General features: G+C 40.9%; 1 protein-coding gene across 1 annotated transcript; it reads right to left on the bottom strand.

Moving 5' to 3' along the window:
• Positions 1-698: 698 nt before the first annotated feature.
• On the bottom strand, positions 699-25,677 carry incenp (inner centromere protein; the record flags this gene model as incomplete). Its single annotated transcript, XM_080539647.1, has 15 exons — positions 699-883; positions 1,090-1,243; positions 7,199-7,261; positions 7,510-7,614; positions 7,840-7,978; positions 8,168-8,325; positions 8,414-8,536; positions 8,653-8,773; positions 8,917-9,026; positions 14,101-14,235; positions 16,024-16,114; positions 24,107-24,155; positions 24,262-24,869; positions 25,303-25,410; positions 25,538-25,677. 15 exons carry the CDS (start codon positions 25,675-25,677, stop codon positions 699-701), a joined length of 2,289 nt encoding a protein of 762 aa, XP_080395773.1.
• Between the last annotated feature and the right edge of the window lie 550 nt (positions 25,678-26,227).

Below are 26,227 nucleotides of genomic sequence, written 5' to 3'. Positions count from 1 at the left end.
TTTAGCAGACACCTTTATCCAAAGCGAAGTGAATAATCCATCCATCAGATATCGTAAAAAAAAAAAAAAAAAAAAAAAGTACTCTATGCTAGGGCCAGGGGCCGTTGGCAGTCAGTCATAATGCCAGAAAATGTAACAATATTTTTTTTTTTCGGGGTTATTTATTTACATTAGAGAACTGTAGGCTACTGTGAAATCTGCTATGACAATAATTCTAATTCTGTACTCTTGTCAACTCATTGCATTTCTCCACAGGACAAACAGCATTCTGATAACTTTGATAAAAATCAGAGGTATATACAAAAAAAACATTACAAAAGTAGATCATTAAAGTAATACGAACATGATGAAAACTGACTGATTTGGCTGTGCTTTGATGTGTAGTTGAAGTAGTCTTATTGGACGGAACCGTCCTTCCAAAATGTATTCAAGCAATCGCTGGCACAATATAAAATAACCAAAATAACCAGAAGCAAATATGTAGGTGTCATTTGATTTTCAATGCATCTCTGTGTAAACGTACATGACCACCTTCAGAGGGACAGTCTAGTAATTGTATTGAAGAGAACATGAACATGATTGAAGTTAACACAAGATTTAGAACATCTTAAAATGTAAATTTTATTGAACCGCACATGAATAACACAAGATTTAGAAATAAACATGAAAAAAAAGAAAGAAATCCCAATTCCCAGTGTTTAAAATGGAAGAGCTCCCATTTTAGGTGGTGAGCGCCAAACAGCAGAGCTGGTGCGTTTGAGGTAACGCGACTTGATTTTATTAAAGATGTGCTCCAGCTTTGGGGGTTCAATCTCACCAAAGTGAGTGGCCAAGTCTACAGGATTGAAGTACTGTTTCATCACTGCCTGCTTCAGAAGATGGCCTGGCAGAAAAGCAAAGGTTATTTTTAGTACCATGCATTTAATATCATAAAATATAGCCATGTGTAAAGTATGTACACCTAGCACACTTTTGGTAACCTATTTAAATCTTACAACACAAAGAAACAAACATTAATCTACATAAAAAGTATACCTGCAATCATCACAGCTACAAATCATAAACAACTAAAATGTTAATTGAACATACCCTCTGCCCATGATGGAATAACCTTCCTTGGTGCCGACTCATCATCAGTTGAATCATCACTGTTCTGGTCCATCCCATAGTCCTCAGGGTTAGGGTTAACGATAACTGGTTTGCTGCCTCCCTTTGGAGTGATTTCATAGGACTGTGGAGACTGCTGTAAGTGAAATTATGCATTACAACAATGACATTAGTCTGAGAATGAGTCCAGAGGGGTATTCAGGGTTGCCACGCTTGCCTTGAAATAATTTTCCATACCACCTCTTGATTTTCCAGGTACCATGTTTTTTTGTGATGATATCTAGACCGTTAAAACTTTGCGCCCCCGCCCGTCCTACACACCCGCCCACCCCCAGAGGACACCTGACTACTTGATTTAAAAGATGTGCCGTCTAGATGTGCAGTCAAGTCTAGATGTGCAGTCTAGTCTAGATGTGCGATCAGCTCTTAAATGCTTAGAGATAGTTAGCTGTCTAACCAGTGTTTTGATAGCTCAGTGTAGATGTATTAAACTAGAACTAATTTCCAGCCTAGAACACCACTGGGCTGAAAAACTTTGTTCCCTAAAATGTATAGGTGATGGTGGTGATTAGGGCTGCAACGATTAGTCGACATAATCGACGACGTCGATCATAAAAACTCGTCGACGTGGAATTTTAGTGTCGACTAATCGTATTGGGGAAAAAAAGAAGAAAAAAAACGTTTTTTTTTCTCAACGGGAGCCATGCAAGAATCAGCTGGGTAAGTTTTAGCTAACGTTGTTAGCCAACTGGCTAACGTTATATTGTTAGGGTCGTAATGTTTATGTTAGCTTTACTGTTACATGTTGGAAAACAACGTCTCATGGACAGGGCTGTACATGCTATGAGCGTTTGTGCTATTAATTTATTTGCCCTGTGGCACGCGTGTGACAGACAGAGGCGCTTGTATGTAACGTTATGTAGCAGGGGTTTTCCATGTTGAAGCCAGGAGAACGCGAGATGAAATGAAGTGAGGGGTGGTCGCTATTAAAATACCAGGTAGTCATGGTGGATGATCATGAATGATGCTTGATAAGTGAATGCTATTTCAATTATGTTGAGTCCACCAGCGAGCTGTCTGTAAGATAAACAGCGCCAAGCGTAGCCTACTAACGTGAGCTGTCTGTAGTCTAGCCAGCAATGCTAGCTAGCCAATCAACTAGCTCTGTGAGCAGCTGTAGCTTGGCGTAACGTTAGGTTAGATAGCTAGTTAAGCCGGATTTATGCTTCTGCGTCGCCATTTACGCGCAGCGAAAAGCCACACGACTAACCGGAAAAATAATCGACAGATTAGTCGACTACCAAAATAATCGTTAGTTGCAGCCCTAGTGGTGATTCCAATTCGTCATATGTCATCTCCCTGTCATCAGAACGATCACACCCCCTTTTGGGTGGTAGAATTGTTAGAAGTTTGACTTGCGGTCAATGCAAATTTATGGTCTTTGCTACTTTTATACTTTTTAGCTATTAGGAGCCCAAATCCGATGGCCAGTCAGGCAAACTATTTTATAGTGTCGTTGCCGATCAATGATCTACGTCGTTATACATTTAAAAAATGGTTGATGTGTCCTTTCAGTCTGCCTCCATCTATGTGGCTGAACGACCCGACGGCCTGAGATGTCATACCCTAACCCATATCCTGACATATACAACTACCTTATTGAATCTCCAGATAATGTATCAGGCATGAAAACAGGTCGGAGTGAAAAAGGTGAGAAGGATATGAGACCCGGATCTTGCTAGGGCAGTCGGAGACTGAGAGCCAAAAAAGATTATTGGGGTACCAGAAAGAGACACATCATACATGCGGGCTCACAAAAGCTCTCCCTCTCACTCTCACTCTCCCTCACTCACACACTCCAATAGGCTACGAGACCAGTGGCGTCATTTCAGCAAAAGCCACGATATGGCATGGTACCGAATGGGGGGGTAGAGGTGGATTTCCCCCCCCCAAATCAGTTATGCAATAATCCATTTTAGTGAGTTGTTTCTGTACAAAAACGAAAATATGAATGTATAATTAAGTGCAAATAAAGTATCTTTACATGTTCACATGTAAACATACACATATGTTGTATAAGAAACTAGACTGACAACTTCTCATGAAATGCGCAACAGCATGGGGGGCGCGATTTAAAAAATAATAATATATATATATATATATTTGATGACGCCCTTAGTCTGTGTACTACAGTAGCAGTCACACTGTTATTCTGTTCTTGTATGAAGGTACGTCCTAATGCTGAAGAGAATACCGAGTCTGCTTTACTTATTGTTCATACGCGATTCATGTGCACCCAAGCTCAACACATATACACCATATATCTGCCATATATCATACTTCCGTTATATATCGAAAAATACGATAAATACATCAGGGTTTCCGTTAACCGGTAATTCCCGGACTTTGTCCGGTAAAAGTTGTTGAAGTCCGACAAATTGAAAACTCGTCGGACATAAATGTCCGGTGAAAATAATTCCCTCTAAGCACAATTTGAATACAATTCGCTAAAGTTCACATTCTGATTCCTTCTATTTTAAAAAAGACGAATATATAGGCTATGTATTTATTTTATTATGATATGATTTGACACCGGCATGATGATGACTCCTAATGTGTAGGCTGCCTATGCGAAACAGCGGTTGTTTCCGGTGTGCGCTATAACTCGTGCACAATCGAGTCGAGGCAGAGAGGAGGATAGCGATGTTTCTCTCTGTGATAGTGTGATTATGCAAGCCTTTTCTGAAAGGGATGAGAACCCGATTGTTTCAGCTTCTCCCAGGGAGAAAGTGGTAGTTACCATCCTCCCCGAGTCCTACCATACCATCCGCTGACAGCCTATCTCTGCCTGTAACCGGCGAGCGATTGCGTGTCGCTCAAGTAGCTGATCAGTCATTAAACAAATGTTTTTTACATGCAGCTAGTGAGGAATCTGAAATAGGGGGCAACGTAGTTTATTTCCTTAACGATGGGATATTAATGCGTAAATGGTCTCCTCCTAATGCAAATGGTTGTGAGTGGAATACTGTAAAACAAGTGGTTGTGCCTGTGGGTTATAGACAACAGGTGTTATCTGTAGCACATGAGAGCCAGTGGTCAGGACATTTAGGTATAACTAAAACTTATCAGCTGATATTGAAACATTTCTTTTGGCCCGGACTGAAGGCGGATGTTGCCAAGCACTGCCGCTGTTGCCATACTTGTCAGATGGCGGGTAAGCCTAATCAATCCATTCCACCCGCACCATTGCATCCCATTCCTGCTATAGGGGAGCCATTTGAACGTGTAATAATTGATTGTGTTGGACCTTTGCCTAGGACTAAAAGTGGAAGTCAGTATTTGCTCACTACTATGTGCGCTGCTACTCGTTTTCCCGAAGCTGTTCGGTTGCGTAACATATCAGCTAAACGAAATGCGTTCCCAACCAGCGAGACCTGGTTATAGAAATGACGTTGTTTTATTGATAAAAAAAGGGTCAAACTGGAAAGAGAAAATAGAAAACTCACATTAATCCCAAACAATTTAACAAACTTCAGTTAACGTAATGTGGAGTCCGTTCATTGATCGATGCTGTCTGTTCAGTTCCCAGAGGCGCCCGTTCAGCGCTGGACATATAGCGCGCATGCGAATCATGTTATATTATTATATATTATATAGCTCGCATCTAATCGTATCGGATGAGAAATAGACATTAAATGGCATATATAGGCCGCTACACAACAGTAATCACCGCGACAAACAGCTATATTAGATTTGGAAAAATATATATATAATTTTGAAAAAAAATATTTTTATTATATTTTAATATGTCCGGAATATATCACGTTTGTCCGGTAAATCGAAATCTTCCCGGACACGATGTCCGGCGGCAATTTTTTCTAACGGAAACCCTGAAATACATATAAAACGGAGGTATGATATACCGTATATGGCAGTCTCACGCGCCTGTCACGTCTCCAGTACATTAGAACTTCGCATCCTTTGATACATATGGCGGGATGTAAGGATCTTGTAACTTCGCAAGCAATGGCAAAATTGAAATAGAGTATGTTCAACTGCCGCGGCGAAGTTACAGATCCTTACATCCTGCCATATGTATCAAAGGATGCGAAGTTCTAATGTACTGGAGACGTGACAGGCGCGTGAGACTGCCATATATGTGCCGTTTTATGTATTTATCATCATTATTATATCATCAAGGATCTTGACGGGATGTAAGGATCTTGTAACTTCGCAAACAATGGCAGAATTGAAATAGTTTACTCTATGTTCAACTGCCGCGGCGTTGCCTTTAATATACAAATATTGTATGACCCTCAGCCTGCTCACACGTTGCGGCTCCACGGTTCTTTGGTGGAAAGGCATTTTTAATGAACTCCCAGCGAAATCAAAACACGAAAATCTTCTGTCACTACCTTTTCCAGTTGAACATAGAGTAAACTATTTAAATTTTGCCATTGTTTGCGAAGTTACAAGATCCTTATATGTATCAAAGGATGCAAAGTTCTAATGTAGCTACTGGAGACGTGACAGGCGCCTGAGACTGCCATATATCTGCCATATATCATACCTCAGTTTTATATGTATTCATCATCATATTTTTCGGGCATTTAGCTCATTAAACGGCGAAAATTACTGGCGGACCTGGGTTGCGATTCCATTTAATTTACAGGGAACTATGTGTGAAAGGGGCTAACAGCTTGCAAAATAGGCTGACAACGCTAAAGTTGGTAGTTATCTGTACTGTATCTGTACTGCACTTAGTAATGTTAGTACCAAATGTTAGTACCAAAGTTAGCCATCTATCGTTAGCTAGCAATTTGTATTTTGTTAACGTTACATTCTTATCTCAGTATTTGCGACTTCAGTCCTTGTCTTCTCTCAGCATACAAAAACCTCAGCTGACGTTCAGTCACCAATTTCTTCACCAAGGAGTTTCACGCGCACATTACAGTTTCAGCCCTTCACGCCTGCGCACCTGTTCGCTTTTCTGTAGCCCTGGTAGGGCCATCAACGGCCCATCAAAATGTTATCGTTCGAACGTTCAACGTGCGTTCCAGACTAATGGGCCGCTCCGCCCCCCCCCCCAAAAAAAACTCATCGGATCTATATGATTCAGGGAAATCACCTATTTTGGATTCAAAACGGCTAATTTCGACGAAAGGTGAGCGATTATCATGCCTGTGTATTTCTATCACTTGCTGTAGTTAAGATACTTTATTTTTCTGTTTTGGTAGTCTGTCCAATGTGACACTTGCCCTTCTCCACCGGCCCTAGTTTTGGATCTAGCTTGCTGTTCATTATTTTGATAATAAATCGTAGCTAGCTAGCTATAACATCTTCATATATATACACATACATATACTACCATACAGGCTAAATACTGATCACGTGGCAAATGAATCATCTATTAAAGTAGCAAAGATCACACATTTGCATTGACCGCCAGTCAAACTTCTACCACTTCCTGAGTAAATCCAACGTTCCTACTGCTGAGATACGACCGTTTTAACTTGCGCCCCCCACTCGCGGATATCAGGAAGTATTAGCGCTATAGCGCTATTGGCCGTTACCGTTAGCAACACATTCCAAGCGCTAGCTAGCTAGCAAGCACATCAATGTTTGTTTGCAACAATGAACCATGTGCTTGCCAACCAACATTGATAAAGCCACATTTAGAACAGCCACAGACAGTTCCAAGCCAACTACTTAAATTATTAAATGTTTTAGAAAGCCTATCAAATTTTTCAGGACAACACAAGATTTCCATGTTAATTTTCAATTTTGCTCAGTTTCCATGCCTTTTCCAGGTATGAAACAGGGCTCAATAATTTCCATGTTTTCCCTGTTTTCCAGGTAGCGTGGCAACCCTGGTATTCCATCAACGTCGCTAAAGGACAATCCAGGCTTATTTTGATGAATCCCACAAGATTTCCCCCCCAAAAAATCAACCTTATTTTTGATAAGTCTCACGAGGCGACGTTGATGGAATACCCCCCAGGTTAGGTCTATGATACGAAGATACAGCTACAAGAACTACATTTGATAGTCAATGTTGTCATGTGGTTATATTCAGGGAGAACCCCCATACCTCGATGTCCACTGTCACGTTGAGGGCATTTCCCTTCCCTACGGGCGTCTCCATCCCAGTGTGCTGTGAGAGAGGAGAGGTGAAGGTCTATCAGTTATCAAACAATCACTCACATGAGAAATACACAATACTTCGCAGACATAACACTTCTAAACCTAAAAACAAAAAAATACATAGGGTTATGCTTCAACACGACAAATAAAAAAGCACAATTTACTTTGTGAGCGCAACAATCAACAGATTTGTCACGTCATGTTAAGACATTCAGTGCCACGCCCACTGACTATCAAGCAGTTGTGACGTAAACTGACCTGAACTTCAACTGTACAAACATTCTTGGCGGCGGCGGCAGCAGCAGCAGCAGCCTCTCTCTGCCTAGCAGCCCTCTCCTCCTCCACCTGCTTCAGCTGCTCCTCCTAATGGAACACAGAGCAAGAGATGAAATCTAATCAGGTCAAAAACCAGATGATTCAAGTAAACAGGTTTAGCAGACAATTCAGGGGGGTATTCCATCAATGTCGCTAAAGGAAAATCCAGGCTTATTTTTGATAAATCTTGCAAGACTTAGACCTAGATCTTCCTTTAGCGACATTGATGAAATACCCCTCAGGTGTGGTTGAGCATTAGTCATGTGTGCTTACCCTCCTCTTCTCATCCAACTGCTTTCTCTTCTCATCCAACTGCTTTCTCCTCTCCTCAATGTCCCTCCTCTCCTTCTCCCTGGCAGCCTTTTCCACTTCTCGCTGAACAGCAATAGCTTTCTCTTTTTCCAATCGCTCCCTAAAGGACAGTCAGCATATTAGCAACAGCTTTGCATAGCCAAAACAAGGAAATTCCATTCCAGAGCATTATACACCATCTTTGCTAGTGCTAATTCAATTGCAATTCAATGTAATTTTCCTTTCAACTGGAACATTTGCAATTACTGTATAACCTGATGAACTGTCATTAAATAACAAAGAAAAACACCTTTCAACAGCAGCAAGTCTCTCTCTTTCAAGCTCCCTCTCCTGCTCTTTCTTCAGCTCCAAGGCCCGACGGGCCTCCGCCAGCTTGCGAGTCCTCTCCTGCTCCTCCTCTGCCCTCTTTTTAGCCAGCAGCTCCTGTTGACGCTTCTCCTCCTCCTCCTGGGACATACAGGGTTAGATTGTTAACTCCACATGTGCATTGAGAGGAAATTCCATTCAGCCGAAACATAAACATAGGCAGTCTCACAGCTTGTTGAATCTTCTTCCTCCTAGCATCCTCCTCCATCTTCCGTCTTTGCTCCAGCTCTTCCTGTCGCTTGGTTGCCACCTTCTTCTTGGCCTTCTCTTCCGCCAATCGATCTATACGCAACTGAGCGAAAGGAAAACAGACACTTTGCCACACTGTAGAACAGGTGTGTAGCCTCACTTCTGAATAACAGTAAAATCAATACTTGATTGCAGAGGGTTGTTCAACCCTTTACCAACCTTGTCACTTTTCTCATTGATCTGAGCCATCTTTTGCTCAATCTTCTTTTTCTTTTCCTCATCTTTCTGTTCCTCCTTCACTCGAGCCTCAACGACCTTTCTCAGTCTTTCATCCCTTTTCCTGAAACAACAAAAGTCATATTGCTGCCTTGAACATGACTTTCATTGTATCCAGCTTTCTTTGCCAGGAGTACATGTCTAAAGCCAATTTAACATTTCATTGAAAGAGATTCTACATGCAATTATTTTAGAACATTTGCAAACCTTTTAATCTCCTGCTGTTTTTTTTTCTTCTCCTCTTCCATCTTTTTCTTCCTTTCCTCCTCCTGCTCCTGCTTCTTTTCAAGTGTTTCTAGCTTCAGCCGTTCTCTCTCCTAAGTTAAAATACAAGGCACTTTATTGAGTGACAATAACACAGGTGATTCTACCTCCATTTTGGTGGAAAATCATTTGACACCAGCTACAATCAGTGATAATAGTTGTTTACTTTTCATTGGACATTAAGTTGTTTGCTTAATGTCCAATGGAAAGGACAATCCAGGAGGGGTGAGTAAGATGAATGTTAGTTAGAATAGGAATAAGAATAGTTATCATTCTATATCCAAGAATGGGCAAGCATTAGGGTTGGGCGGTTTTACGGTTAAACCATAAACTGTGTTTTTTGAAAATAGCTAGCAAATTCTTGGTCAATACTTTTTTTTGACAGTCATGAATTGCTATATAGAATAAACGCCTATAATATAATAAACAAGTGTAAACAATGTAATTTGTCGAATAAATAACCTGTCGAAAAAGATGTCACGTGTAATATATAATGTAATAGACTGACTTATTATGGAAGTCCTGAGAAGGAGGTCAGCGCGCTTCTCTGCCTCTCCCTTCTGAAATAAAGCATTTATACTGTGACCGTAATTGACGTCTTGCCGTGGAGCCACGTGCGTGTTCATGTGTGCCCACATGCATGCGCAAACCGCGGAGGCGCGCTCGTGTTTCAAAACGTGCATGAAGTCTAAACTTAAGAACTTTTCAAACCACTTCTTAGCGATAGGAGCAAAGTCAGATCGCATAATAGCAGGGGCGCCTAGTGCACTTCATTAACATATGAACACTCCCACAATGAGCAATATATGCACGGGAGTTTTACGTCTTACGTGTGGGCGCCTATCGACACCTGCATAATAGCAGTAGCGCGTATGAAGCGCATAATAAGGGTGGGGGTAGGTCTTAACCTGGCGGTGCGTCTTAATTAACACTTAAGACGGCAAGTTAAGAAGTGCAGGGCTTAAAGTGGGAAAAAATCTTGTGCCTGAAACTTTTTCTTGGGGAGGGGGGTCACAGTTTGAGATATTGGGAGAGCGGGTACAGAAGACAGCTTCTTGTCTCAATGTTTAAATGCATTAATACTATTTTATAGTCAATACAAAATATATGTCTCAATGTTAAAATGCATTAATACTTTAAATGAATGTGCAACAATACTATGTGCAATATGACAACCCTTGTGTACATAAGGTTCAGATATAGGAAAAGTTAGGATATTTATAGCATACCATAGAGTACAGCACAGTGTTTTATTGTATGGTATAGTAGTATAGTAGATAGTGTACATAGCCTTTATTTATGTAAACCAGCTCTTTTCCCTTTTTTATTTTACCCTTGGCCCTCGTGTTTTTAGTCTTTTTCCAAGCACCAGGGGAGCCCCCCCTCCTACATTTCGTTGTATGGTACCTGTACTATATTACAGTTTTTCTCAATTGCTAAAACACATTTCACAAAACTTTCCTCCATTTTCCCAAAACTCTAAACACAACACACTTTTCTAAAGCTACATAAGCAAAACCACACCTTCTCTCTTCAAAACTCAAACTCTACCCCTAATCCTAACCCTAACCTTACTGTAACCCTAGCACCTAACCCTAACCCTAGTTTTCCCACATGTATGATAGTCATGCATAAAAATAAATCTGCGCTCCCTGTCTAACGTTATATCTAACATTACATATTTTACATTACAGTAAGGCTGATTTTGCATGATAGTCATGCATTTTTAGATATCTATTTCCCCCCTTTAAATGGCATATGATGCCCGAAATTTTACTAAAGTTCAGCCGCGAAGTTGTTGCACTGTTGTCCTATCGAGTTTTACGTAAATAAAGGTTTGAAAAATGTTACCGTATTCCCACATGTACCGTAACATGTACAATACTGTATCACAACTCAATGCAAACACTACAGAGGATCCATTACACACAACAATACTCACTGAAAACAATGTTCAGGGTGTGATGTTTATTTATTTATGGAACTATACCACACACACACACCACAATCATTTGCAACAAGTGTCTTAAATTTTGAGTCGTTATGTTTAATGAATGAAGCCAGGTGTGTTCATTGTGTTAACATTTTGCTGACTGTGGCAAGCATTTTGCATCACATGAGCTTTAATTTGAGAATTTGACATTTTGAGCAGAGTTTTTTGCAACTTGTGTTTTAGCAAGACAAAATGTGTTTAGATTTATGAGAAAAGGAGGATTGTGTTTTGTGAATTGTGTCTTCATGTGAAATGTGTTTATGGTTTTGGCAAATGGGAGCTAGTTTTATTAAATGTGTTTAGAGAACTGGTCATTTGGTTTAGAGAATTGGCTTTTGTGTTTTAGCAATTGGGAAAAACTGTAATGACAATAAAGACCATTCATTCATAATACTGTTTTATACTTAATACCATTTTTTTTTTACATGTCTTTAAAAGGCCAAACTGATTGCATCACTTATTAAGCCACTATCACTATAACAATACAGAATAAAATATATACATGTCTTTAAAAGAACAAACTGATTACTTATTAAGCCACTATCACTTATATTCTCCTTCTTGGCACCACGTCCCATAAGGCTTCCCGTCACTACTCAGGGTTTTTCCTGGCTCAAAATGAGGCGGAGGTGGTACCAGTGGTGTTTGACATCGGGGGGGACCCATGAAGCAGGGCTGTCTGGGGGTCCTTAAACGAGCATCAAACACTTAATTTCTTGCATTCTGGTGAATTGATATGCACAAATTTGTGCCCTTTCGCCATCAATTTATGGTGGAAATGTCATTATATATGTAAAGGAAAAAACAATATTCAGGCACCAGATGGCCATTCAAAATATAATGTAATATAATGCAATATAAGGCTCTCAGGCATTCTGTACTTTCAAATATGTATTCTCCTTGAGCAGTCAACATCAACTATCAGCTGTTTCGCTAGCAAACACGAAAGCTAAGTTATTTGTGAAACAGCGCCCCCGCCACCACGTCGGCGCAATGCCGCAATTGCAGTTTTTTAATTTTATTTTATTCTCCCGCGCCGGAAATCCGGCACTGTGCCGGAGTACTTTAAGCCCTGGAAGTGCATAATAGGGCCCATAGAGTGTGTTTCCCCTCTCCAGGTCTTGCCCAGTGACACCGACAAGTGGCCAGCCACCTTGCCGCTAACCTTGCGATCATTAGACGCCGGCTCTACCCCCGGAGCCTCAGCAGCCCCACATGACAGCTTCTCCTCAGAACGGAGAATTAGAAAAGGATATGGCGAGTGAAAGCGACTGCTGCAATTTGGAAGCATTTTGGGTTCAGACCGAATGACAGGTAAGATTTGCATGAAGAAGGTGAAAGAGGAGCGAGCAGAATCAGATTGTCACGAGCTTGTAATTGACAAGAGACGAAGATCCAAATCAAATGTAGTAGTGTAGTGTACAGTTTCCACTGATGGCCCGAAAGTACTTTTTCAGCTCAGCAGGCAAAGTTGTAAGTCCGTAAAAAAAAAAAGAAGCTTGTTTTCCCTCGCGAAAAGGATACTTTATGCTTATTTTTGCTACTGCTGTTTTTGTTATATAGGCTGTGCTTTTAATGTCATATTTAATATATTTGTACAGGATTATAGCCCATAGATTTGTTGTTAATTTCATTCTGTTTGGTTGACAGACGCCAGAGAATGAATGTCTGTGCATTATTTTTCTTTACCCGCTGTATTTGCACTCAAGCATATTTGTAGCTTTATTGATGTTTTGTTAACGTCTGTTTCTGATGGTCAGAGAATGAAACTGGAACATGACATCACATTTTTGTCCTTGTGTGAAAATAATAATGAGTCATGATACCATAAACCACGGTTTAAAAAATGTGATACCGCCCAACCCTATCAAGCATCAACTTTTCACACAATTTGGTGTATGTTATATCTATCTAACAGAAAGGTTACAAGACACTGATCAGACACAACATGTGAGGACCCAACCTTTGTGCCAATTAGAACACAAGATGTAGTGGAAGGGGATGTAGTAGCACCAGATGTAGTGGAAGGGAATGACAAGGAGTGTACAAGAGAGTGATGAACAAACTAGAATGACTAAACAATCCCCACATTACACCACAACACTAACACTTACCACTAAACCGACGCATGACTAAGGAGGGGAGAAAGAGGCATTTTTCAGAATACTGACAAACTGAGTAGATTTCTTCCCTCTCCCCCAAATGTATAGAATACAACACTTTCTGCTGCTGTTAAGCCCAATGTATACTTCTGTGTCGAATTTACGAGCAGCTACGCCATAGCCTACGCAAGGGCTCTCCCAATTTATAGTTCTGCGTTGGTCGGTCTGCGTCGTGTTGGTCGGTGTACTCATAGCGGCATAATAGCGATTTTTTGTGATGCTTGTTGTAAAGAAAATGTCTATAATGCATTGAAATGATATTAAACTAAGATAATAAGATGGTTATCATAATTTTTCTAATCTTTATTAATAAGTAATTACAGAAAAAGTAAATGACATTTCTGTCATGACTTCCGCATTTACGAGTCGGATTGTGACGCTACCAAGCGGACCAATCACAGTTCTTATAGATAACTTTACATTAAATAGGTCTATCATCCGCTGTCAAACTCCACAGGTAATCATTTATTTCTAAATAAACAGGATTGTACATCTCATAAATGTGAATCGCGCTCCTTATGGAAAGGCTGTGCTTGACGCTTCCATGGGGCGCTCCGTTGGAACGGTGTACTCATAGCGGCATTAAAGCGTAAAAAAAAAAAAAAAAAAACTTTATTAATAAGTAATTACAGAAAAAGTAAATTACATTTCTGTCATGGCTTCCGCATTTTGGCCTACGAGAGAGTCGGAATCATGTGCTACCAAGCGGACCAATCACAGTGCTTACGGTCTGCGTTACATTTTTGGAGAGGCGCGTGCGAGCCTACGGTGTACTACGCAGTGTAGTACACTGTGTACACAGTGTACGCAGTGTAGTACACTACGGTGTACTACGCAGTACTACGGTGTACTACGCAGGCTACGGCATTTTACGCAGAAGTATAAATTGGGCTTTACATTTCAATGCAGGACCACAACCAAAAATGTGACATTATGGTCACCAGAAACAGGTGTACATGTTTTGCGACTCACCTTCATATCAACTCTAGGAGTGGTGTGCTTAATGAAGGACTTGACAGAGTTACGGCCCAAAGAGCTTGGAGTCATCATCAAAAGCTGGTTCCTATGCACCGTTTGTAAGAAGGACTTCATATTGGGTTTAATTGCCTAATGAAAAACAATCAAAATAGATTATGGTCACTATTGTGTAGAAAGTAAATTGGTTTATAGATTGACAATTAAGTAAATGTTTTAGAGAACTAACTTGTCTCCAAGGCAGTTTTTTTTTGTGATCAAGATTTTTTTTTGCTTTTATCAACACATAACAATGACAATACAGAACAAGAAAGGAAGGGAGGGAAAAAAGAAAGAAAACAAAAAAGAAAAGGGGTAGTGTAGCAGACAAGTCACAGCCAAATAGTAGAAATACAACACAATCCGGATTGGGGTAAGTGGAAAATCAAATCATAGAGCAGTCAGGTTAGTCAAGTTCAATGAATAAGCCTTCCATGCATCAACTGTACTGGGCCTTGCTTTGTTCAATCTGGCCGTTGTGCACTCAAGATTTACAATCCTCTGTAAAGAGTAGGGATGCACCGAACATTCGGCCACCGAATGTATTCGGCCGAATATCGCAAAATAAAGCACATTCGGTATTCGGCCGAATGTGTGAAAACACCGAATGTTTACCACCGAATAGTGGGCGTGTTTTGATGACGCAATCAAACAGTGTAAGCATCCCATGCTGCTCAGCGAATGAGACGAGCATTGACTGCATGCTGCTACATCTTATAATTATGACAGCCTTGCCAGTGGCCACTATGTATTATATATATATATATATATATATATATATATATATATATATATGTGTGTGTTTACCCACAATCGTTATTACCGACCTCTTCCCTTGTGTGCTATAGCATAGGCTACAATTGACTTCGGAATAAAAGCGGACACGCGCTTTCTCATTTTGGCTGCGTTCGTAAATTCGCCCGGAGAGCGCACACTGGGTTCGACGTCATAAAGGGATCAAGTAATTTGATTGGACAAGAGGCCTTCCATGAGTGCTGATCAGATTTCCAAAGCGAATTTACGAACGCACCCTTCCGTTACACATTGCAGCCTGTACTGTAGCACATAGGCTGACGTCACAATTTCGTCAGTGTTGAAGCAAATGGTTATATATAATATAACTAATGTTAAATATGGTCTTTTACGAAAAGAAGTAGCCTAGTAAAAAGTAGGCTCAAAGCACTTTTATCCCAATGCACTTTTTTGTTGTAGGCCTACAAAGATTTTCTTTCAGCAGCTATTCAGGGAAAACAAAAACATTTAATTTGACTGATTTATTTTATTTATTGTGCTTTGTTGGTATAGACTGATGTCTGCTGGAATGTTCAATAAAAGTTATTTTTTTTCAATCTCAATTTCTTTCTTTGAGAAGCATGAATAAAAAGCAAAATGTATTTAGTTTATGCAATGATAAAATTAAAAACTGCCGATACACATTCGGTATTCGGCCAAGTGTTTCCTTAAATTCGGCTTCGGCCAAGAATTTTCATTTCGGTGCATCCCTAGTAAAGAGTCAAACCAAAAAGTGTTCATACTGAAATCAGGTGTCATCCAATGTTGAAGAATAGTTTTTTTTGCAGAGGTGAAACCAGCAAATAGCATTTTCTTTTGCGTAATACTTAAATCGAAATCAGAGTCATCATTGAGCAAACATAAACATGGATTAGGAACATAGTCAATCTTAAATACCTTGGACATTACAGAATTGACATGGTTCCAAAAATTGGCCATGACTGGACACTCCCAGAACATATGGAGAAATGAACCCGGTGTGGGGGTAGGGCAGAATTGACAGGAGTAGTTGGGTTGTATCCAAGGCAGTTTTTTAAGAAATAACCAACAGTGAGAAGGAATGTGGGGACACTGTCCCCTTGGCCTTACATTCTGGCTCTTTTTGGGACTTGACTTCTTCGGTGGGCTTGGTAAATCATCTGTAGCATCTGATCCTCTGCGTTTGGAGCTGCGCCCAGATCTAAGCAAAGACAACATAAAAACACAAGCATATTATCAATATATATAATTTCATCATAGCAAGCATATCAAAACACAAAAAATACCAAAGCTTTGGGCTTCCAGTGGCGAACCACAAGCGATGAAAAAAGTAAAAAGCTATTTAATGTTGTCGACCATGTTATTATACAAGTTACAGTATGTTACAATGTTGCAATTAACCTAGTCTCGGGGCTTGCACTGCAATCGAGACTGAATCGCTTTCAACACGCGCAAGGCGACGAGCATGCAAAACGGACAGTAAGTTTGCACACAGGTAAAAATATCCAGGATCGAGCAGCGTCGTCGGGCTCGCGCAAACAATCCCGGCGAATGTTTTACTTGGTCCGGGCAAGTAAAACGGCCTTACTGTCGACCCGATATTATATGGTAACCTATGTTCAATGCTGTATGCGCGTTCCCCGTGTTCTGCTGCAGCTGCAGCCTCAGGATATCTTGGTATTTGATCACCTGCTATATAAAACATCGCCGCTCGGCATTAATGGCTTAACTGCCAGTGTTTCCTCTATATGCATTTATTGGTGGCGGGCCGCCACGAATGAATTTCCTCCGCCACGAATTGATTGTCCACAAAAAAAAAAACAAAAAAAAATAAAAAATAATCCACCTCTGAACATTTTTGCTGATTAAAATATATCTGATCCTAGATCAGCGCTATAATGGATGTTGACTAAAAGTGCACCTAAATCCACGCCCATCTCTCTCTAACCGCTGATCCAAAATCAGATTAATGACATTAAACATTCAGTTGACGACGTGACACAAGGGCTACTCCTGATTGGTCTAAATGTGAACCGGCATGAGAACCGTGCAGACTCAACCATCCCCGCTCAGCAGTCTTGCCTTCCGAAATGCTTGGGCGCCTGTGTTTTCTCCTCGCAAATAACGGGCTAAAAGTCACCGGTAGTACCATCTAAAAGATACAAAAAGCTGATCTAGCTAGCTAGGTGCACAAATAAGATATCACGTTAAATAACTTCGAAAAATTAAACGAAAACAGCGACAGATGGATGGATTTTTCAAGAAAAAAGATGTCCCAGACACTTCAAACATTGCTGAAGCTAGCAGTGGTTATGAGCGATACGAAACTGCATGGCTGGGTGTCGTATTGCAGGATTTAAGTTTCTCTCTATATTTCGGGACGAGGAGCAGCATGGCATGGTCGGACCTTCCCAGCGGTGCCCTCGGGAACGAACGGTAAGCCTCGTTGATAGTAACGTAGCAGTGGTCTAGTATGTTAGCTCCTCTGCTGGGGCATGACACCTGTTGTTTGTAATTGGGAAGTTCTGTTGGTGTGATTAAAATCGCCGAGCACAATAACTGCTGCGTTGGGATTAGAGTTTTCCACAGAGGAGATGTAGGTGGGACATTGCAATTGAAATTGCGTTCAAAGTAAAACACACACACACACACGCAAATATTGACAGTAGAGCTTGGCTTGATAGTGTATATCCCCACTGTGCTGGGTCGCCTCCACACGGGCCGTTAATAAGACTGCTGTCTGTGGATTAGTTCGAAAAAAGTGTCCAATACAACGTTGTAGTTGTTTAGTACAAATGGGTCTATAGCAGCTAGGTAACATTAGCCCTGTATAGGGTTGCCACCCGTCCCTTAAAATACGGAATCGTCCCGTATCTGGCAGTTAAAAGATGCGTCCCGTTTTGAACCAATACGGGACGCTGTTTGTTCCGTATTTTCAATCCACCCGCATTGCGTGATTCCTCCAATATATCAGGCTTTATTGAAACAATGTTTAACTTATGACTTACTAGCACTGGCGCCCCCACCCCGCCCTTGGGCCTGTGGTGGTCGTGGTCCCGAGGAGCGGGGCCCCTACTGCGAGGGGTGTCCCTTATTTCTCTGACTGAAAGGTGGCAACCCTAGCCCTGTATCAGAGTTGTGTTGTTGGGTCTTGTAGCAGGGTTAGCTATAGCAGCTAGGTAACATTAGCCCTGTATCAGAGTTGTGTTGTTGGGTCTTGTAGCAGGGTTGGGTTAGCTATAGCAGCTAGGTAACATTAGCCCTGTATCAGAGTTGTGTTGTTGGGTCTTGTAGCAGGGTTAGCTATAGCAGCTAGGTAACATTAGTCCTGTATCAGAGTTGTGTTGTTGGGTCTTGTAGCAGGGTTGGGTTAGCTATAGCAGCTAGGTAACATTAGTCCTGTATCAGAGTTGTGTTGTTGGGTCTTGTAGCAGGGTTGGGTTAGCTATAGCAGCTAGGTAACATTAGTCCTGTATCAGAGTTGTGTTGTTGGGTCTTGTAGCAGGGTTGGGTTAGCTATAGCAGCTAGGTAACATTAGTCCTGTATCAGAGTTGTGTTGTTGGGTCTTGTAGCAGGGTTGGGTTAGCTATAGCAGCTAGGTAACATTAGTCCTGTATCAGAGTTGTGTTGTTGGGTCTTGTACAGTTGCTCAAAATGCAGATAAGAGAAAGTATAGGCTAATATCAAACAACAATCCTAGAGATGACTAACTCAAACGTACGCATAACTAAATAAAAGCAGGCCAACTAACGACAGCTACACGCCCTCAACTGGGAACATAAAGGATAAATGAATTTTGCAATCGAACGTGTCCTACAGCGACAGCTGGTCGTGCAAATCAGGTTCTGGGAAGATTTTTGTAGCTTTTTTTTTTTTTCCCCATCCTCCCTCTAGTTTGAAATTAGTTCGTTGTTTTGAGCGCGCGTGCGGTCCATGCGCGTGCGCGCGAAAAAAAAACACCATTAAAACACCGTAAGCACAGTCGCAACACAGCGTCTTCATTGAATGAACTGCTTTCTCAATATCTTGGTTCTTAGACAAAGTTTCAGCTGCTGCTCAATGTATTTAAATATTTGAATACTGCTCAATAATCACTGAAATATTAGACTTAGAATTATGCAGTGAACATACTTAAAGCTTTTCATAAAAACCACATGCCGCGAGACTGACTCGTCCTGAACTGTCGTAAGTCAATCAACAAAGAATGCCCCATCAAAATAAAAGTGCCCATGGTAGAGCTGTCAAAATAGAGCTTTCAAAATAAATGTACTAATACAGATAGAGATAAATACAGAACTACCTTTGCGTCACTAAGTATCTTCTGAGACATGCGTTCTGTCATCACTTTCAGTAGCGCCTTCACACACAGTGGCGCTGTGCACAAACACTCTTGATCCGTATAGCTCTTGTTTTATTATATTGTGGTTTAGTAAATACTGCACTTGGAGTTACATTCAATGCATGATTTGTGCTATAGAACATAAATAACGTTTGATTGATTGATTGATATAAAATCAAATCACATTTTATTTCTATAGCGCATTTCTCACAAAAGTGTGGTGCGCTTTACAGAGAGCAGCGAAAATGATCTTATTAAATGTAAGCGAGTAATTGTAAAAAAACGTTCCTATCTACCAATAACTGAAGGCAACTATCTTTCCCATAGAGTGATTCGTTACCCTTAAATATAATCCCAATTAGATATTAATCCTCAGTTATTCTTCACAACTGACCAAACCTCTCACTCATTGCGCGGCAGATTCAGACTATCATTGTTATTTTCACACACGACAAACATGTGACATGTTCCAGTTTTATTCTTATTCTATTTTATTCTTATAAAAATAAAATAAAATAAATAAAAAATCCGGTTTCAGACGGTTTTGATAAAAAACCGTTTCTATTTTTATAAACCCCGGTTTTCGGTTTAACCGAAAAACCGTCCATCCCTAATTGACACCCTTTAGTTGTAGGGCACATCTGCAGCCGTGTTCATTGAAAACGTGATAGACAGAGTTGGGAGACAATTAGTGGCGGAGAAAATTTATGCGTGGCGGCCCGCCACGAATCAATGCATATAGAGGAAACACTGGTATGGTACGCAAGAAGTGCCCATCAAGCAAATCCAACTTGTGGGAAGTGCTTCAGGAAGCGTGGGGTGAAATTTCTTCAGATTACCTCAACAAATTAACAGCTAGAATGCCAAAGGTCTGCAATGCTGTAATTGCTTCAAAGGGAGCACTCTGAGAAAAGCAAAGTTCACAAAAGCAAAGTTTGAAGGACAAAATTATTATTTCAACTAAAAATCATTATTTCTAACCATGTCAATGTCTTGACTACATTTTTTTATTCATTATGCAACTCATTTGATAAATAAAAGTGTGAGTTTTCATGGAAAACACAAAATGTCTCTGGGTGACCCCAAACTTTTGAACGGTAGTGTATATATTGTAAATCGATTTGTATGAAGGCTTCGGTTAAATGTAAAAAAAAAATAAACATTCAATTAAATCAAGTATTGAACCAGCAACCTTCGGACCTCTAGCTGGCTGCCTTAACCCCTGCGCCAAACATACCACTGTGATGATGTCAATGCAAGTTGATAGATCAGTGTAAAAAAAAAAAAATGTCTATCACACTTTCAAAATATAAAATTATCTAGCACACAATCTATCTCGTAAAAAGTGGGAACTAATATTTCCTAAAAGACACTTGACGGAACTGTCGTTCGGGATGTACTAGTTTCCGCCTGTGAGACATTTTTGACAGACGTATTACTTAAACCAGCCTGTAAACCTGGTCGCTACCAGGTTTGTTCTGAAGGATAGGTTGCATAGCAACCAAGCAGCAAATTATTTGAGCCACATTGATGGAACGGAATGCAAGCTGAAATTAGCACCCGGATCTGATTTAAACCTGGATCGGATTTCATAAGCGTTGTAGGAACAGGGGCCTGTTGTAAACTGGTGTAACATCATATGATGCTAAATGGAAGACAATTGAACTACCTTTAACAGACTTTCCAATACAGTCAGTGTTGGGCTGTATTGGCAGGGAGAAAGCCAATGGGTACATTTTTCATTGAAGATATGGGTAGAAATAACCAAATGTTTCCAACTCCAAAATATTATTAAACTGCTCAGATGGCCAGCATATGACCCTGATTTTATACCAGCATCCCAAGATACTTGTATAGATATTTACAGCTTCGTGACTATTGGAATAGGGAGGTGACGGGCTCTAATCCAAGGGACACACCAGCTATTATCCACATATTTATTGATGCTTATAACTCAGGGAATACAAAGGGACTCATAAGCAGGTTATATATTATATCACATCACTGAACAAGGATACCACAGATTATGTGACATAACGATGGGAAAAAGAACTGGACATTGAAATAACCGAGGACATGTGGCTGAACGCCTGGAGACACAGACATCCTCTACCAACTATCTGACCTGGAGGGACTTCTGTTGGAAAAGTTTGATCCCTTTTTTCATTACCCCAAAACAGAAATCCAAACAGACTGGTACCCAATTGGGGGTAATGTGGAGAAATGGGGGCTAACCACGCAAATGTCTTCTGGTCCTGCCCCTCCATTCAGACCTCTTGGAAGGAAGTATTAGCAATAATCTCAAAAACCCTGGGTTTTGAAATTAGTATAACATTCACATCCCTATACCTGGGTATTATCCCAGAGGAACTGAGTAAAGAGGATGCCTCCCTACTAAAGATCTTGTTGGTGGCAAGTAAAAAGGCCATTACAAAAACTGTCCAACTGCTGACCTCTTTGTCAATATTGTAAACCAACTGCATCACCTAGAACAGCCTTTCTCAAAGTGTGGTCCGCGACGGCCGCGAGTAAATTGTGATAATTTTACAGTAGCCTAATCTATTAACGAGCCTACAGGCAAGATCATGGAGCGGTGGTTTATACGCTACACGGCAACGGCTTTGACTGAAACGGCGATGATCTGATATCGTTTGCATGTCACGGCTGAACAACTCCGCCGAATTCGTGAGCTGAGACGGTGAGGAGACGATAACGCTGGGAGGGTGTTTCCGTATCGTTTCGCGTGGTCAGCGATTGCGTTCTTCGATAACGATGACGCGAACACCCACACATGTATACTTAGTTAATACTGTTCAGCGCTTGAGGTTACATTTAACGCATGACTTTTGCTGGAGGCTAAATAAAATTATGAAAGCGGCAAGTAACAAGTGTGCGCATCAAAGGTGTAGACATTAGGCACGTAACATCCATAAATAAAGTTTGATTGATTGCTGTATGTGCGCATTGCGTGCCACCCAACCAGTCAGCACAAGTCTTGTGCTATAAATAGCCTACACTTGATAAACCAGTGCTGTGATATTATTTATCGTCTTAGAAACATCTTAGCGAGAGGCACCTCAACAATTATCATATTATTATTTTTTAATGTTTATGATATAGGCCTACTGTTGAGGTAGGAGGCCTGTTGTAACGGTTCCTACAAGTTTCAACAAGTCAAATCTAAGACCTTTTTTAGACCTCTTTGGATATAATTTCACAACACCATATGATAGCTTTTTGTCATCCTCGAGGTGATGAAATTAGGGATTTCACTGCCATACAGAAAAAAAAGGAAGCAAATTGGCATTTTTTTGGTTCCAGCTTGATTGATTACTGCGTAAATAGATGTGGTTGGACTGATTTCCTTGCAGGATGTATTATTTTTTTTGACCCAACCCATTTTTTTGACCAAATAAATAGCAGAAATTTGGGACCTTCTTAGGCCTTATAAATTGGATTGCTGGATTTTAGACTTTAAGGCTTTTTAAGACCAGCACGGGAACCCTGTATTTAGTTAGGTGGTCCGCAAGTTTCATTTTTATTGGGTAAGTGGTCCTTGGTCTGAAAAAGTTTGAGAAACACTGACCGAGAACAAATGACTCACAATGCAAGGCTCCAAAAAGAACTGGGGCAAAAACGTTGGGGAAAATTGTGTATCTAGCTAATATGTCTGATGCCCCATTACTATTTTTGTACAACATGTAACAATGCATGTTAGATTGGATACACTCTATATTGATTTAATTTGACCATCCCATAACCTCACTTTTGCTTTGTGTTTCTTTTTATACTATTGTGTTATGTTTGTATGGAAGCTCTCTGTTTGAGAGTTTCTTATAAATAGTGAAAATGTTCATAAAAAAAATACCAAAGCTTTCATGCATTAGAGCAGGCTAATTTAAAAACATACTCACCCCAAACTTGACTGTGGTGGAGGCTTTTTCCCACTGCGATCTATGAACAGATTAAGCACTTAAATAACATACAAATAAAAGAATTTGATACTTTACAATTAACGGCATTTAAAAAAAAAAATAGTCATAGATATTATTGCTCATAACATACTGCTGTAGAGCACTAAATCAACATAGGGTAACATTGTGTACAGGGTACAGTACCTGGTCCTGATCTGGAGTCTGGTGTGATGATATGTTTGCTGAAATTGGAGACTGGAGCACGTGTTGTGGGAGTGGTCTGGACCATAGAGCGAGTGACACGGCGAATAGCATCAATACTGAGGGTCTCTACGTTCAGCAACATCTTCTTTTTCTTATAATCGAAAAAATAATAATACAATTCCATTTTGATCATACAAATACTTAAATGAAGAAGGCTGGTAGAACTATATGGCAAAACTTAGCAGTTCAGGCACAGTAGGGGAAATACCTCTGGATCCTTAGAATCAGCACTTTCAGTATTGATCTCTACAGGTGCAGGCTCGTCTGACAACACACTACTGTAAAACAAACAGTTGATCAGCTTTGTTTGCTAATGCTAATACACATTCTGCTAAAAAATCTGGACTCCCAAATTTAGATTAGCATATAGCAAGTCAGACTGGTATCATCTACAGCACAGAACCAGTCAGATGACGACACTGCATAGTGCTCTACATGCCACACCAGTATATCCAGTCAGGCACATTATAACCCTGCTGAGACACGTTTGGAAATCAGTTGCAGAAAGTAGCTACAAAGGTTGTAAGCTTGTTTCTAGTCTTACGTGGTCAGAAAACACAACAAACACAACAAGTGGGAGGGGGGGGGGTTTCTTGGGACATAACATCCAATGAAATTGCAAGCACATTTTGCCGTCGCTCAATCAACCCAAGCTACAATAATGAAGTCACTCACCTCTCCGCCTCCACTAGGACCTCCTCTCCATATATCTCCATACAGTCCTCTACATTGGAGTGATAAAATACTCCAATCAACCAGGTACAATAACATTCCACACTGATTGTAAACAATATAAATTCAAGCTGAGACTATCTGGCCATATCACTCACCACTGACATTACTGCTGCAGGTGGAGCCGTCCCCACGAGCCTTCTTCTTTAGGAACGAGCGCCTGGAGGACCGGCGCACCGACTCCTGTGTCATGCTGTGGCGCAGGCCTGCCAACGAGCAGCGAAGTTTGAGGGAGTGGCGAACAGAGCTCCGGCGTCTGCCTGGAGGGGTGACTGCTATGGCAATCTTAGTGGCAGTGCGGCCTGGAGAGGCCTCTGGCTGCACCTGTATCTCAGCAGCTCTGCGGTCAGAATCAGAAAGCATCACCATAGCCTCAAGCACCTGGCATGGTGGCTGAGAGATGGGGCTGGGCAACTCCCTCTTAGTCTCCTTCTCAGGGGTTGTGTTCTCCTGTTCTTGCTCAAAGGAGACCTCTTCCTGGGATTTCTCTGGCTTCTCTGAGTTCAGAGCAGCTTCTTGGTGGCTGTGTATGGGCAGTCCATACTCCACCGCAGTCTCAGGCTGGCTCTGTTTGTTTCTGCGGGTCCTGCGTATGGGCTGTTCTGCTGTGACATCTGAAGTCGTGGCCTCTTCTGTAATGAGGTTCAGTGCTTGCACAGTTGACACAGAGGATCTGCGCAGGTTGCTACGCGTGCCCTTGGAGAACCTTTATTTCGGGGGGGAAATACACTTAAATAGTGTAGTATATTTTACTTGAACACACACACATACATGAATTGTATAGTATGGGCATGTATTATTTGCCTTTTGACTTGCATAAGTTCTGTAAGATACTCCTGGCTGTTCTGTGACAAAATGGATGACCTGAATTGACTGTACCCTAAGATGGCTTCTGACCTGAAGTACTGACCCCTTTTTCACACCTCAAGCATCTATGTAGTGACTGTGCTCTCTTATTCACCCTAGCTGACCATCAGACCAGAATCCAGCTTTGATATCTGTATACTTTTGTACTTTAAATAAATCGTCTTAAACTCAGAATTGATTCTTTGATTCATAACCAACAAAGGTAATTAACTTCATAAGTATACAGTTTAAGCTGTTCCTTTGACTCAATGCCACTGAAGGGGATAACTTACCGTCTCTGGGTGCGATTTTCATCTCGCCCCATAGATACACGCTTCCTACGATTGCTCTTTTTCTGGGATGGAGTCTTTGGCATCAATTCGGGCTCTGCACTAAAGTCACTGAGATACACAAAAAAAGGGTGTCTATCAGCTACATTCTCAAATGCATCTGTGGTGATTGACGGCCACAAATATTACTAATTAGTAAGTCAAGTTGCCTATATTCCAGTGCATCTAGCCATCTCACCTTGCAAACATACGGTTGGCCTCTTGCTGGATCTCCTCGAGCCACACCATGTGGATATTTTCGATGTCATTGATAAATGCCAACGTTTTTCCTTCGAAAGTGTCCATAAGGGACCGTGTGGTCACGAGAACAGAAGTCATGGTGGCGGCCTAGGGAAAATTAAATGGTTCCATATGATGACAACATTCAATCATTAACGACTAGCTCTCAAAACTATCTAATTTCAGCTCGTTATCGAGGCATTTGCATTTTGAAAGTATTTTTCGAAAGTATCCCCTTGACAACAGTGACAGACGACAACTACAACTAACCTCGCAGTACTGCTAACTAGCCATTATTTGAACACCCCGCGCATTTCTGCAAGCACATCATGGATTCAGACAGAGCTAACAATGAGCAGCGTTGGTCAGTTTCCTGACATGGCTAAAACAAAACAAAAAGAGCAAGCTATAAAACGAGCAAGTTTTCTGTATAATGTTAGTTTGCTAGCCTTCTGTTGTTAACATGTTTCTGAAAACTAGCTGCTAGCTAGCAGGCAAAGCCAATGACTGGCGCATTACCTTGAACCTTCGGTAAGGAGTGAAAAAGAAAATCCGCTGTTGCTGCGATACCAGTTACATAAAACTATATTACTATTAAAAAGCACTCATTAAAATGTGAAATCCGCCATTTCCCCAGTTCGGTATTGAG

The sequence above is a fragment of the Nansenia antarctica genome (genome assembly GCF_963989245.1).
Source record: "Nansenia antarctica genome assembly, chromosome: 9".
NCBI classification, from domain to species: Eukaryota; Metazoa; Chordata; class Actinopteri; order Argentiniformes; family Microstomatidae; genus Nansenia; species Nansenia antarctica.
The sequence above is the reverse complement of the archived record's forward strand: the minus strand, read 5'-3'. Positions and strand labels throughout refer to the sequence as shown.